At 40.6% G+C, this 14422-nt stretch overlaps 1 protein-coding gene across 1 annotated transcript in view; it reads left to right on the top strand.

Moving 5' to 3' along the window:
- The first annotated feature begins 545 nt into the window (after nucleotides 1-545).
- Nucleotides 546-14422, top strand: part of LOC149471234 (uncharacterized) — a 212800-nt gene continuing 198923 nt past the window's right edge. The window contains exon 1 of the mRNA XM_089651821.1: nucleotides 546-810. Coding sequence (XP_089507947.1) covers nucleotides 546-810 — 265 coding nt within the window. The remainder of the gene's footprint in view (nucleotides 811-14422) is intronic.

Genomic DNA, 14422 nt, shown 5'->3' with positions numbered 1-14422 from the left:
AAATTAATGTTGATGAAATCACGTTGATCATCTACTGTATATACACTATTAGTAAATTTATTGAACATTCTGGTACCACATGAGATTGTCCTGCACAAGGAAGCATATCCACTATATTTCACTTACCGTATTATGGTGCTATGTATCTTTGTTGTGGCTGCAGAGGGAGACAATCCAAAGAACTAGCAGTCAAAAGAAAAACTCAATGACACTATCTGGCCAGAGTCTCTGCCATCACGAAGGCACAAATTAACCTATGTCATGGAGTAAATTAAATGTAGAAAATGCCAGGTCTCTTTGTGCAACACCTTCCCCCCTTAAATTACAAATAAGTCTGTTGTATTTTGTTTACATTACCTTTCTGAATTTAGAAAAAGGACTTCTAGAGAAAAGGCTTTGGACTGGGTTCATGAGTCTAAACCTGCTAAACTGTTCTGTAACTCAATGTCTCTGTTTGGCAAACAAAGACACTATTGCATGATGGAGCTTCATGCATGGATATTTTGTGACTAGTACTCTGAATGACTTGGGTCCTTCTTCCTTCCATGTATATTTCAGGGTCCGAGCCCAGTGAAGGAGTGTATGAAGACAAAGATACCATCTTCTCAGCAGACAAAGGTGAAGAGTCAAGGCCTCTCCGTAGGAAAAAGCCGGTGGTACTGGACCTTAGCATACGGCAAGAAATGGAGAGGCAGAGAATAGCTGAGGAAAGAAGAGCCCAAGCCATAAATATGTATTCGAAGCTTCGTAATACTCGCCCCACTATGGTTCGCACAGCTCAATCAATGAGCATTTCTAGGTTTGAAGACTGTAAGTAGAAAGCATTTCCATTTTAGATACATATGTGAGAGTATCTGTATAAGATTCATACAATAGATATGTTTAAACTTCATACAGAGACAATGGGGTTTGATTTACTAATGGCAAATAGTCTGTGCACTGCACCTGCAGTTGCTCTAGATCTCAGGGGAAGCTCTAAAAATGAGGGGACGCTCTGCTGATTTCTATCATTCAATCACATGCAAGCAAAAGTGCTGTTTTTTTTATATTCCTTGCATGTCATTGGGTATTCTTTGCAAAGTGAAGCTCATTTACTAAGCTCTGGAGCAACTGCACTTGCAGTGCACAGTATATTTGAATTTAGTAAATCAACTCCAATATTCTACACTATTAACATCTGGAATTTACCATTTTTACTCTCAGTAATCTGTCCGGCTGTACCTCCTGTATTGACAGACAGTTACTGAATGTCAGAACGAATCAATGAACTACGAGAGCACCCACTGGCTCCCTTGCAGTTCATTGACAACTACAAGCTGTCAGCCATTGCCAGTACTTGTAGTCTATTCATTCACAGTAAACTGCGAATGAATGATGCAGATGTGTGGGCAGAGTTCTGCAGGGCTGCGCTGTTTTGAAATTGTGACAGCTGGTTTTGGGAGAAGAGCCCCTCCGTCCCATCCCCCCGCTGTTACAGAGAGGGGAGTGCTGTTGGAAGGAGGTGGGTGCATAGGAGCATGGTACACCCTAAATATAGGTGTAACATCTAGCATGCTTTTAAAGGTGAACTATTTCTTTAATGATGAAGTGTAACTCAAAACCTTTTTCCTACATTTTTAGATAGATTATGGAAAGGTAAGCACCTTTCTTTATTTTTCCTGCAGTCTGGGGTCTTGGTGGGGGGATTTTTCACTGCTTCATGTCCTGGTGACAACCAATTCCCCAATCAACACATTAGAGGTGGATGAAGGAATCCTCCCCACTGCACTATTGTATTTTGACAATGGGACTTCTCTCCATCAGAATACATTGATTAACACTGCAGCTAATTGGCTGTAGCACTGATCAGGCAAAACATTTCCAACATTTCCTTTCAAGAGTAGTCCGTTTGTACAGTTGTGCTCAAACGTTTGCATACCCTTAGAGAATGTATACCATTTGTACCATTTTTAAAACAGGCAAAACACATTTCTTATATTCCTTATGGGATTCAGATTCAACTGTAGGTCATAAGAGAATGGCACAATCATCAAATAAAACACGGCAACAAGAAAAACAATAAACAAATGAAACGACCCCTGTTCAAAAATTTGCACACTCTTAGTTCTTTATACTGTGTATTGCCTTCTTTAGCATCAATGACAGTGTGCAGTCTTTTGTAATAGTTGTCTATGAGGCCCTGAATTTTTGCAAATGCTATAGCTGCCCATTCGTCTTGGCAAAATTCCTCCAGGTCATTCAAAGTCTTTGGTCATCTTGCATGAGCCGCACATTTGAAAACTCCCCAGAGTGGCTCAATGATATCAAGGTCAGGAGAGTTTGATGGCCTCTGCAAAACCTTTGCTTTTTTCTGCTGTATCCAATGGAGGATCAACTTGGTCTTGTGCTTAGGGTCATTGTCATGCTGGAAAGTCCAAGAGTGTTCTGTGTGCAGCTTTCATGCAGGAGAATACAAACTGTCTGCCAATGTTTTCTGATAACATGCTGCATTCATCTTGCCATCAATTTTCACAAGATTTCCCATGACTTTAAAGCTCACTTCCCCTCCCCTCCAAAACATCAGTAGCCACCACCATACTTTACAGTGGGTATTCTTGTCGCTGTAGGCCTTGTTGAACCCTCTCCAAACATAGCACTTATAGTTGTGACCATAAAACTGTTTGTCTTGTCATTTCAGATTACAGTGTGCCAGAAGCTGTGAGGTTAGTCAAGGTGTTGTTGAGCATATTGTAACTGGGCCTGTTAGTGGCATTGCTGCAGTAAAGGCTTCTTTCTGGCAACTCGACTATGCAGCTCATTTTTGTTCAAGTATCATCATATTGTGCTCCTTAAAACAATCACACCATCTTTTTCCAGAGCAGCCTGTATTTCTCCTAAGGTTACATGTGGGTTTTTCTTTGTATCCTGAACAATTCTTCTAGTAGTTGTGGCTGCAATTGCGGCTTTCTTGGTTCACTTGACCTTGACTTGGTATCAAGAGATTCCCAAATTGTCCACTTCTTAATACGTGATTAAACAATACTGACTGGCATTTTCAAGGCTTTGAATATCTTTTTATATCCTTTTCCACTTTTTTAAAGTTCCATTACCTTGTTATGCAGGTCTTTTGAAAGTTCTTTTCTACTCTCAATGGATCAGTATCTAGTCTGCTCAGTGCATCCATGTAAGAGCTAACAAACTCATTGACTCAGACACTAATTGCAATTTAAAAAGCCACAGATGCGGGAAATTAAACTTTAATTGCCATTTTAACCTGTGCGTGTCACCTTGTACCAAGACCAAACATTCCAGGGTATTTAAACTTTTGATCAGAGCCATTTGGGTAATTTCTGTTACCATTATGATTTAAAAAGGAGCCAAACAACTATGTCATAATAAATGGATTCATATGATCACTATCCTTAAATAAAATAGTTTTTTTGTCATGATCAGTCATATTTTCAATATGAATGCCAAAATGTCATGATTTCTGCCAGGGTATGCACAATTGTATATGTACTGCTATCAATTGGGAATGGCCATAGGTGGATTGAAATTCATCTGGTCCCTGCTGAAATGGCCAGCTTTCGATCCATCTCTGGCAAGCCTAATCTCCCCATTGGGGCCACATATAGTAGAAAGAACTGGCAGATGATCCAGTCCTTATGTACTTTATCCAGAAGTAAAAAACACATTTTTCTAGAGATAAACTTTAAGGCCATATTTTTCATGACAGCAATGAGGCTGGTTTACTAAGAATCTGAGCATGTTCACACAAATTTCACGTCAATTCTCCGCTCATGTGTAGATGAACACAGGGACATTCTTTTCACATTGACTGGATAATTGAAGTGACTCTTCACACAATTTATTGTTTGAACATTCTCAAATGATTTAGTAAACCAACCTCAAAGTATTTAATATAGTTAGAGATACATATGTATGCACTAGAAATGATATTTTTGGGCCTATCATTCTAATTAGTCCTTGTTATATATGATTTACAGAAGGCTTCTGAAGTATAAAATGAAAGAAAGGGTACAAATATATAAAGATATATACATACATTTTTAAAACTTTCACAGTAAGATGACCTTTCCCATCTATTAGCATTGATCAACATAACTTGGGGGTTGAAACACTGATGCCTTCAAACAAGTCAATTCAGGAAAGCTGTTATCAGCTTCTGACAGCTGGCTATGCAAACTGAAAAGAGGCTGCTTACATGGATTTAACTGGACACTTAGCAACAGTGTATACCTTATCTGTTGGTTTTATAGAAACAGTCTCACTGAAATTAGCCAACCAGACAGATCTTTTCCAATCCTTCACATTTTAAAGTTTACTTTGTGCACTTTTTTGTAAACACAGGTTTATTTCAGTGTCTTTTTTCTCTCTGTATCATATGCTTTACATGTTTAATCAAGTGAATTAATTAGTGCTCTCAGTTCTATTGGTGTATACCTAGAAAACAACTTGTGCTGTCAAGGGAGAATACTTGCCTTTGTGTTGGTTGCTGAAGATAGTCATCAAATGTTAGAATGTAATCAGATAAAGCTAGTTGTTTGGTAGCAGTGTGCTAGCTTTGTCAAACTCCTAGGATCTTCAATAGGACAAATCTCTATCTTCATTTGTCACCCCAGTGCACCCTTTGTGTATATAATTTCCCATTGGTATTATCCAGAGCTTGGAGTCGATAGGAGACTAGCCTCTTGGCTTGCACCATTACTTCCAGCAGGCTTGATACATCTGCAATACATCCAGGAGGATTTGTGCGTTTGCTGGAAATTTTGGGCCACATAAGCAGGCTCTATTATTATGTCAGGTGTCACCTCCCATCAGTTGATTTGATATGACCCAAGTTTTAGCCAGCTGGAATCCAAGCAGATGAAACATACATTTTTGCACCATTTGATATTTAGTTACTGGAATTACAGAGAAAATGATTATTACATTCACCTATTGTCGTTATATATATTTAAATATACAGAGCTGTCTGATAACATGTTACCATCTGATTCTGTGATTTCAGCACCACAGAATTCATAGTTTTACTAATATGCTTGTAGCAGACCCAGTTTCATTTAAAATTTCCATGTGATAGTTGTAAATATAACATACTTGTGGGAAAAATAAGTTAGGAAATATACTTATCTTACTCTCAGTTTTGGCTTGTGGCACCTAAACAAAAATGGCATCACCATCCTTCTAGCAAGATCTTGGAAACACTGAGGACCCCAGATCTCACAAGATCTTTTCAACGGCTGCTAAGGGGATGCACATTTTGTATTTGCCCTGGTGCTAGCTACCACCAGGACTAAGAGTAAAGCAAAAATCAAAACTTCAGGTTGACACCAGAACAGATGCAGAGGGAATACATTCCAATTGGTATACTTGTTCCTGTGACAAATGTCTAAGAGAGGAATTCCCCTTACATTGGAGAGATTTCCTCTTAACTTCTGCTGTGCCAAAGTCTGAGTAATATCTTACTATCTCTTAATATGCACCCATGTCAACTGTTCTAGTTACTTTGCCACTCCAAGGCTCCTGCCACTTGCCAGGCCCAAACTGAAGGATAGTAAAAAATGTATACAATTTGTGAATTAAGTGGCTTATGCTTCTTCTTACACTTACATTGCTTTTAGCATGCCAAAGCTGTCACTTCTCCAAAACCCATTAGTATACTTTTTATTTGAGAGGTTTATATTTAAGGGCTTCTTGGGTTGCTAGGAGGTGCTGCTGGTTTTTGTGATTTTGCAAACTGAGTCCCAGTTTTTCCATTTCCAGCCCCATCATCTCATCAAGAAGGGCTGACAAAATCATTCTACACACTTTTGAATCATTTGTTGCTCTGTAACATTTTTAGAACTTGGTTTGGACTCCAATTGATTTCAATGGGACTTCTGATTTGGAAATTTTCTGATTTGGCATTTTTAAAAAGTTAGGTAAAACCAAAACTGATCAATCTTTTCAGAATTTCACTTACTTCTAGTATCTATAGCCAATCTAGTGTCTTCCAGCAAGGATGTAAGAGACAGTTAGAACCCCTTATGTATTCTCATTTTAAACTTAATCTTTTTCACTGGTATATGGAGCAGTTAGACTTTTATTGTATTTTTCAGAAAAGATTTGTGATTTCTCTTCAGCACCTGCAAGCTAAGTGCTCATGTTACCCTGCATACTTTCTGACATCTAAAGTAATCTTACCAGGTTTCTAATACACCTGCTTTGCAACAGCCCATTTTCTTGGCTCACTTCAGTATTTTTTTCATTTTAAGTATTTGTATTTTGGCATTCATAGCTAGTGACAAACCGTGGCTCAGGTGAAGTTTTAGGAAACATGGAGTATCAGTGTTTTAGAGCTGGCAAAAGATAAGTGTCAAAAGTTGGCAGAGACTGTGATTCATGCTTAAGATTGTAGATCCTATGCATTTAATAGTGCATTCCAATAAACCTGTATTTAATTACAATGCCAAGGATATAATCATTTTAAAGGATTACATGGAAGCATGAGCACAGAGAACTCTTGTAAAATAGCACAGGTCAGAGAAGAGTAAATCTATCCAATAATTCTGTTGTCTGCTAAGTCCTATTTTTTCTGTCAACCACTACACAACAAGATCAATTAATCAGTGAACAGCTAATGCTATGAAGCATATACTGCAACAATTTTAAATAAAAAAATTACCTTTATCTTTATACAGTATATTATGGTTTATAATGTACAGTGCTGAGCGAACTATTGGCGCTTTATAAATACTGTATAATAATAATAATGGTAGATAATAAAATAAGATTTTTAATGTTTACATACTTTTCTATTGCCAGGTACAGTAAATGTGAAATATTGCATAATAATATCATGCATTTTGCTAAGAGTTGGAACCTTGTCACATGGTTTCCTGTTAAAGGAGAAGTGCAGGAATACAATAAATAAACACACATACTTATATGGCCACAGCTGTCTGCCGTCGGCTTTGAGACCAAGAACTGAGATATCAAATGACCACTGTTCACTCAGTTCTCTGTCTTCATTGAGCAGGGAGCAGGGACTGTCAGCCACCAGCTCTCTGCTCTGCTCCTCCAGTTCTCACTGAAGTTCCGGTCTATGGAGGGGGTGGGAGCAGCTGGCTCAGTTTCTCAGCAGTGCATTGAGAGGCTGAGCCAGCTGTTGGTCAGGCATCTGGGTGGATCCCGACATTATTGTTGCGATACATCCAGAGACTGGAGTGGCTCTGTGACGTCAGCCGACAGAGGACTTTTGCACTTCTGGGTCACAGGAGTCCAGAAGTAAGTGCACTACTGTGGCCCACAAAAGAAGTATGAGAAAACATACTTTGGCCTTACTTCTCTTTTAATCTTTACCTTCTAGGCTTGCTTTTTACAGAGCTCAAAAGCTAAAATTTACTCATACAAGTGAATGGATCAGAACATTGTCTTTTGCTTCCTTCAGCTGTCCGAGGTGTCAGCTCGACACAACGATCTTAAAGGCAGGCAATTTTTCCTCTTCAGATAACCCATAGTGGTATAGGAACCCTTTGCCATGTAACTTTAGGCTCATTTTCACAATTTCTTGTTCTTCCATATCCTCTTTGTCCTTAAAAGCCTGTTGTGTATAGAGCATTTTTACATGGCAGCAAGTGAGTGAGTCAGAGTTGTGACCCCCCCTCCAATTTCACCATTTATAAGGCTATGCTAGTTAGCTTTAATCAGAGACAGAGTGGTTTACAGGAGATTACTATTGTTGTGCCCCATTTCTAGAAAACTCTTAGTGCTTTGGGAATCCTTTGTCATGTATTACATGTTTATTTGTAAATCAAAGAAGAACATTCTTAATCTTGTATTAAAGTGTTACAAGACCCAGTACCCTGCATTCAATCTATCGGAGTCATTCACGTAGGGTCAGCAACAAGGTGGAAGTAAACTATAGAAACTTTATTTGAGTGCAGAGTATTAAATGTTCCAGGAGACAAAGGGAGAATGCAGAACCCCCGACCTCTGTCTGGACAGTGCTGATTGGCCCTGTGCTGATCACATGCACTTTCCCAAGAAAAAAAAAAACCTCTCTAGCAATACATACCAAACTGAGCATGTGCAGGGTGGCTCTGCACAATATGTATTATCAAGAGATAAGAGGGGGACACTGGAAGAAGGGGAGGATCAGAGAAGTCAGGATCAAACAGCATTTTTACACAATTCAAAGGATTTACCCCTTAGGTTCCAGAGTGAGTATACCAAGCATGCTTTACTGCATATACAAACTGATTTTATTGTTGTGGGTTTAATAACACTTTAAGGGACACAGGGTCTGAAGGTATTCACTGACACTGGGTTTTGCTGTAATTTTCAGGAGAATTGGACACTGGCAACAAAAAATTGTTAAACAGAAAGTATGAACCTTCCATCTTCCATCATGTTTTTTTTATAGTATCTTGGGACAATTTTGTCCTCAGAGAAAAGCAACAATCATTTTTTTCCTTCTTAGCAGGACATTTTTCCCTTAAGTTAAGTTTCTTCACATTCATTGCAGAGCTAAGAGAGCTCACTTTGCAGTTTTCTCCTGCTTCACTGCTCCTCAGTGTTCACCACATTGGCTAAGAATGTCTGCAATGTGACAGCCAGTCACAGGATGCTCTCCAGACTACAGCTGTGGTAATGTGAGGGCTGTGTCCTCATTTTTGGGAGACTAGAATGTTTACACTGCCTCCTGAGTTTTCCCCTTGTGGGTTAATCCTCACTTCACTTGTACTCTGACACTCCAGTGATCTTTATGGGGCTGATGCTGCAAGAGTTTTTTTCCTTCTTATGCTTGTTACATTTTTTTTTCAAAAATGACAAACATGTTATACTTACCTGCTCTGTGCAATGGTATTGCACAGAGCAGCCCTAAACCTCCTCTTCTCGGGTCCCCCACCGCTACCCTAAGCTCCTCCTCTTCTCTATGTGCGACTATAGGAAATCACTTTCTATGGTGGCACACATGCAGACATGCTTTCTTGCTGGGCTGTGTGCATCTATAGACACACATAGGGTGGCTTGGTTCCTTCTCTGTTTCCACCACACAGGATTTGATTGACAGCAGCAGGAGCAATTGTTCTGTGAGGAAGAGAGAGCAACACTGCTGCACTCAGGCACAGCACTGAATTGAGATAGGACTCAGGTAAGGGGGGGTGAGTGGGAGATACAATCACTGAGACATATTTTACTTTAACCTCCTTAGCGGTTTTACAATTTGAGTACCAAGAGCGGTAACCCCGAGCTAAAGTCGGGCTTACCATGTGGCGTTGCTCAGGGAGTCTCTGCAGCACTTACCTTGTCCTTCGCTCCCGCGATGTGTCCCCTGCAGTGTTCCCACCCATCTCCTCCGGCCAATGCCGGCATCCGGCTTCCGTGTTCCGGTCCCTGTGACGTCGGGACGTACGGGCGCCGGCGGTAAATTTGAAATTTTAAAAAAATGAATTATTACATAGTAAAACATTGCTGTTTCAATGCATTTCACATACATTTTGTCCCTAGTGCTTTGTCCTGCGCCCTGCCTGCATTTTGACTGTTCTTTCTGCCTGGAAACTTAGAAATGTCCATGGCGTCCAAAAAGCGGCCCTTTACGTCAAAAGCGGTTTTAGACCAGCTAGAGAACAGCGATAGTAAATCATAACCAAATATAAAAGTTGATGCAGCGCTAAAAGTTCTTATACCTGAACAAAGTACAAAATCAGAATATGTAGATAGGTGTATAAAGATGACCCAAATCCACATGGGGATAAGTAGGAAACAATGGCCCTCAATAAACAGATAACAGTGGTTAAGTGCAGGATGAAGTGTCCGTAGTTCATATATCTAAAGAAGTGCAGGTGAATCACAGCACACTCCAAAAACGTGATCCCAGGCAGTCTTGCTGCAATGGCCTCTCACCTCCACTCTATGACCCTACAGGGCCACAAAGCATACTGTAGATCACCTCGGAAACCTCCAATTCAGAGACTCTTTAGATAGGATGGCATCACATGAACAAGGACAGTATTCATCCAGACCAGTAGGCAAACGGAAAACACTCTCCTCCGATGTCACAACCGCTCATAGGCTCATAAATGAGGAGATAAACACAGTCCTCATAGTTTATTACCGCTTTAATTGCAAATGGGCAGCAAATATCCAAAAGGGAAAAAATAATCCACTTACATGGCAAACAGCTTGTATACAGATGGCAACACTGGGCTGGGTGTACAGCAGGATCAAAAAGGTGCACCAAGATGGCGTCACGCCGGAAGTACGTCACCACGCTAATGCCGTCGACGCGTTGCGTCACGTAACTCGTGACTTCATCAGGTCCTGATGAAGTCACGAGTTACGTGACGCAACGCGTCGACGGCATTAGCGTGGTGACGTACTTCCGGCGTGACGCCATCTTGGTGCACCTTTTTGATCCTGCTGTACACCCAGCACAGTATTGCCATCTGTATACAAGCTGTTTGCCATGTAAGTGGATTATTTTTTCCCTTTTGGATATTTGCTGCCCATTTGCTATTAAAGCGGTAATACACTATGAGGACTGTGTTTATCTCCTCATTTATGAGCCTATGAGCGGTTGTGACATCGGAGGAGAGTGTTTTCCGTTTGCCTACTGGTCTGGATGAATACTGTCCTTGTTCATGTGATGCCATCCTATCTAAAGAGTCTCTGAATTGGAGGTTTCCGAGGTGATCTACAGTATGCTTTGTGGCCCTGTAGGGTCATAGAGTGGAGGTGAGAGGCCATTGCAGCAAGACTGCCTGGGATCACGTTTTTGGAGTGTGCTGTGATTCACCTGCACTTCTTTAGATATATGAACTACGGACACTTCATCCTGCACTTAACCACTGTTATCTGTTTATTGAGGGCCATTGTTTCCTACTTATCCCCATGTGGATTTGGGTCATCTTTATACACCTATCTACATATTCTGATTTTGTACTTTGTTCAGGTATAAGAACTTTTAGCGCTGCATCAACTTTTATATTTTATTCATATTGCCTTCGCTTGGTATGGGACAGATGCTGGCTGCTTTCTAGCTTATTCCATTGTTTACCATAAGAGCGCAGGAGGATATATATCTATGTGATTTAGTAAATCATAACCACTTGCAGAATTGAGTGATAATGATTCGTGGGGAAATTCGTCATCAGACACTGAAAACAATTTTGCAACTTTGCTCAGTGATGTGCGAACTTGCCTCTGTATTTCAAATTTCAGTGTTTTTGGTTTGATTATATTATTGAATTAAATTTATTATTATTATATTATTATTTTTTATGATTATTTATTAAATTATAATTTATGATTTTGTGTTTCAAATTTTATCCTACCCGGGATGTTTACTAGACTCTTGTTCGTACAGATTTCAGGGAGTTATTCCTAAAAATTTCCATGCAAAAAAATGGTACCGCTTTCAGCACAAAAAATCGGAAAGAATCATACCGCCGAGGAGGTTAATGCAGGGAATGCATTAAGAGAAAACATTTCAGCCTTTATAACAACTTTAAATATTGGCTAAGCTGCATTGCAAAAAATGTTGCATCAGATACCCAAAAAGCATTGAAACCAGAGATAGCCAGGCCACTAGCATGTTCATAAATAGGTCAACATCAGCAATGGCAATCCCTATATTTCCTTCAGTAAAAAAAGAAGAGATAAAACAGGCACTCAACCCTAGTTCCAGTTAAATACCACTATTCCTATAGTCAATAAGGCCTGCAATAGTGCTTTCTAATGCACATGAAATAAATTGACAAAAATGCACCGTATGGAAGACCTGCTAATTAGCTAATTGTTCATAGGTAAACCTATGAAACAGTACAAAAGGGATAACAGGCACATGGTGTGGCAGTCCATGTATGTTTGATGAGTTTCAAATGGGCAGGGGTGAAGGTAGTCCAGTAGGCACTAAGGGCAAGCTGTGTAGGAGTGAAGCAAAACTCTGCAGAAGGGAAAACAAAGAAACACAGCGCCTCTAAGTGTGTACTGTGAAGGTATTTAATAAAAAGATAAGTAGTAACTCACATCTTAGAATTTAAAAACAGGCTCATGGGTGAGACGTCTGTAGCCAGATGTTGTTGTGTGTCTGATGAAAGAGGAGATCGATTGAGTCCATCAGCAGGTGGTGCTGTGCATGTGCAACATGGATGGTAAGCCTGGTGGAATCTCCAAGGTGTCTGCCAGCAGATGGTGCCTTGCATATGCAGCGTGGATGGTGGAGCCTGGCAGAGTCTCCAAGATGTCCGGGATCAGCACATGTGGCATCTGACGTCATCAAAATGCGATGCGTTTCTGAGCATGTGCAGGACAAGATGAGTCCAGGCGTGCTCTTTCATCAGGTAGGGCTTGATGACGTCAGATCTCTAAACTGCGGTCTGTGTACTGGATGTGGCCCTTTGCTTGCCTTTATTTGGCCCCTGAAATACTATTCCTCCCACTAACACCAACAATGGTTTACTATTCCTTCCACTGACACCAAAGATGGGGAACTAATTCTCCCACTGACACCAATGATAGGGCACTATTCCTCCCACTGACACCAATGATGTAATATATTTTCTCCCACTGACCACCAAGCCTATGGAATTGTTTACTCCCAGTGACGCCAGAGCATTTTCTACTCCCAATGGCCACAGTGAACCTATGTATTCCTCCAAATACAAGTGCAATTCTCTCCACCGCTGTGCACCCTCTGCTGTCTCCACTGACTCTTACCTTCACAACATGACCCACCTTGAGGTGAACGTAAAAAAAGGCCTTCCAAGATATTGGGTTATAGAAGCTATCACAGATCCTCCCTGGGTTCTCTATTCACCATCATATGTAAAACTCCTCCACACAGTAGAATACAAAAGTAATAGGAGATCTAATAGTGTAAAATGCAACTATTCAAGTTGTTATTATAAAAGGCTAAAATATTACTCACAAAGAAAGTGCACTCTATAATCCAGTGCACTGAATTCCAAGCATTTTTGAATGACAAGCTGTGTCTTTAAGTTTGGACATCTAGGAGAGATATGGTAAAATGGCAATTCTCGTCCTTCCAGGCGTACTGATGTCACATAGGTACCCTCTTGAAGAGTTTCGGCACACTGTACAGTGACTTGCTCATAGGGATCCAAATTGGATGTCCTAAGCTGCTATAAATACACACCCTGTTCTATTTCGTTGCCCGGCAACTGTGGCCATTTTACCGTGGTCTAAGTTTCTAGAGGTAAAATCGGCATTCATCTAGTATCAAGCATAGTGGTAATTTTTTAAAAGTCAGCCTGGAACACTCTCACCCGATGCCATTGAAGACAGAAAACCTGTATAAACTTTTGTGCCTGTATAGTATATCTTATGTCCAAATGTGCCCACCATTGTTTAACATATAATAAAAACTGCATAAAAAAACTAAAAAGTTAAAATGAAAAACTTTTTTTTTAAAGGAAACAAATATATATATATAATTCCTAGAGTATGAAAAGTCAGGTATATTAAAATTCCATACTCATATGTTGAGTTTTTGTTGTGCTACACTTATTAGGGTTTGTTTGCAATTTTGATGTGGGAACACATTATAGTGAACAGCAGCAACAAATTAGTTATTTTTTTATGCACACTTTTATAATTTTTGGTGTCAGATATAAGTTATATATATTTAGACATTTTGTGTGGTAGCGCGGTGGTTTTATTTTTTCTTTTGATTAAGTGCCTGCATATCTGCATTATCCCCTGGTCCTACACCTGTACCCAGTGGTGTATTTAGGTTTTATGCTGCCCTAGGCAACACAAAAATTGGCGCGCCCCCTCCCCAGTGCACCCCCACTGTACCCCCACTGCCTCAAGTGCACCAACAGTTGCTGAGCAGAACTTAGTGGTCGGCCACATCTTTCTATGAAGGTGTCAGTTAGTGGTATGAGTGGTGTGAAGGTGTCAGTTAGTGGTATGAGCAGCGCAAAGGTGTCAGTTAGTGGTATGAGCGGTGCCTAGGTGTCAGTTAGTGGTTTGAGCAGTGTGAAGGTGTCAAATAGTGATATGAGTCAGTCACCTGGCAGTCTCTGGTCAGTCTCTGTCAGCTCTCCACCCCCCTTCCCCATAGTATACATGGTATACACAGTAGTAGGATGGAGATCACTCACCAGGCCTGGTGGAGGGGCGGAGACTGAGGGGGAGAGCCATGTACTGCTGGTAAGCATCCTCCTTGCAGCCGCATTTCCCTTTCCTCTTCCATCTCTGTGACAGAGATTCCTGCCTCCCCTGGACACTGTCGTCCTTCATAATCATCACTCAGCCCTGGATCCCCACCACCATCCACTGCAGAGAGCTTCGACCCTCAGAGCAGCCTACAGGAGTTGTATTCCTTTCCCCCACATAGCCTGCTTTGATTGTAGTTCGCTCCTGTGGAGGCGACAGGTCGGAGTCAGGAAAGGGACTATAACTCCCAGCA

The sequence above is a fragment of the Staurois parvus genome, unplaced genomic scaffold (assembly GCF_062004578.1).
Source record: "Staurois parvus isolate SC_StPar_1 unplaced genomic scaffold, SC_StPar_1.0 ptg000025l, whole genome shotgun sequence".
In the NCBI taxonomy this organism is placed as follows: Eukaryota; Metazoa; Chordata; class Amphibia; order Anura; family Ranidae; genus Staurois; species Staurois parvus.
The sequence above is the reverse complement of the archived record's forward strand: the minus strand, read 5'-3'. Positions and strand labels throughout refer to the sequence as shown.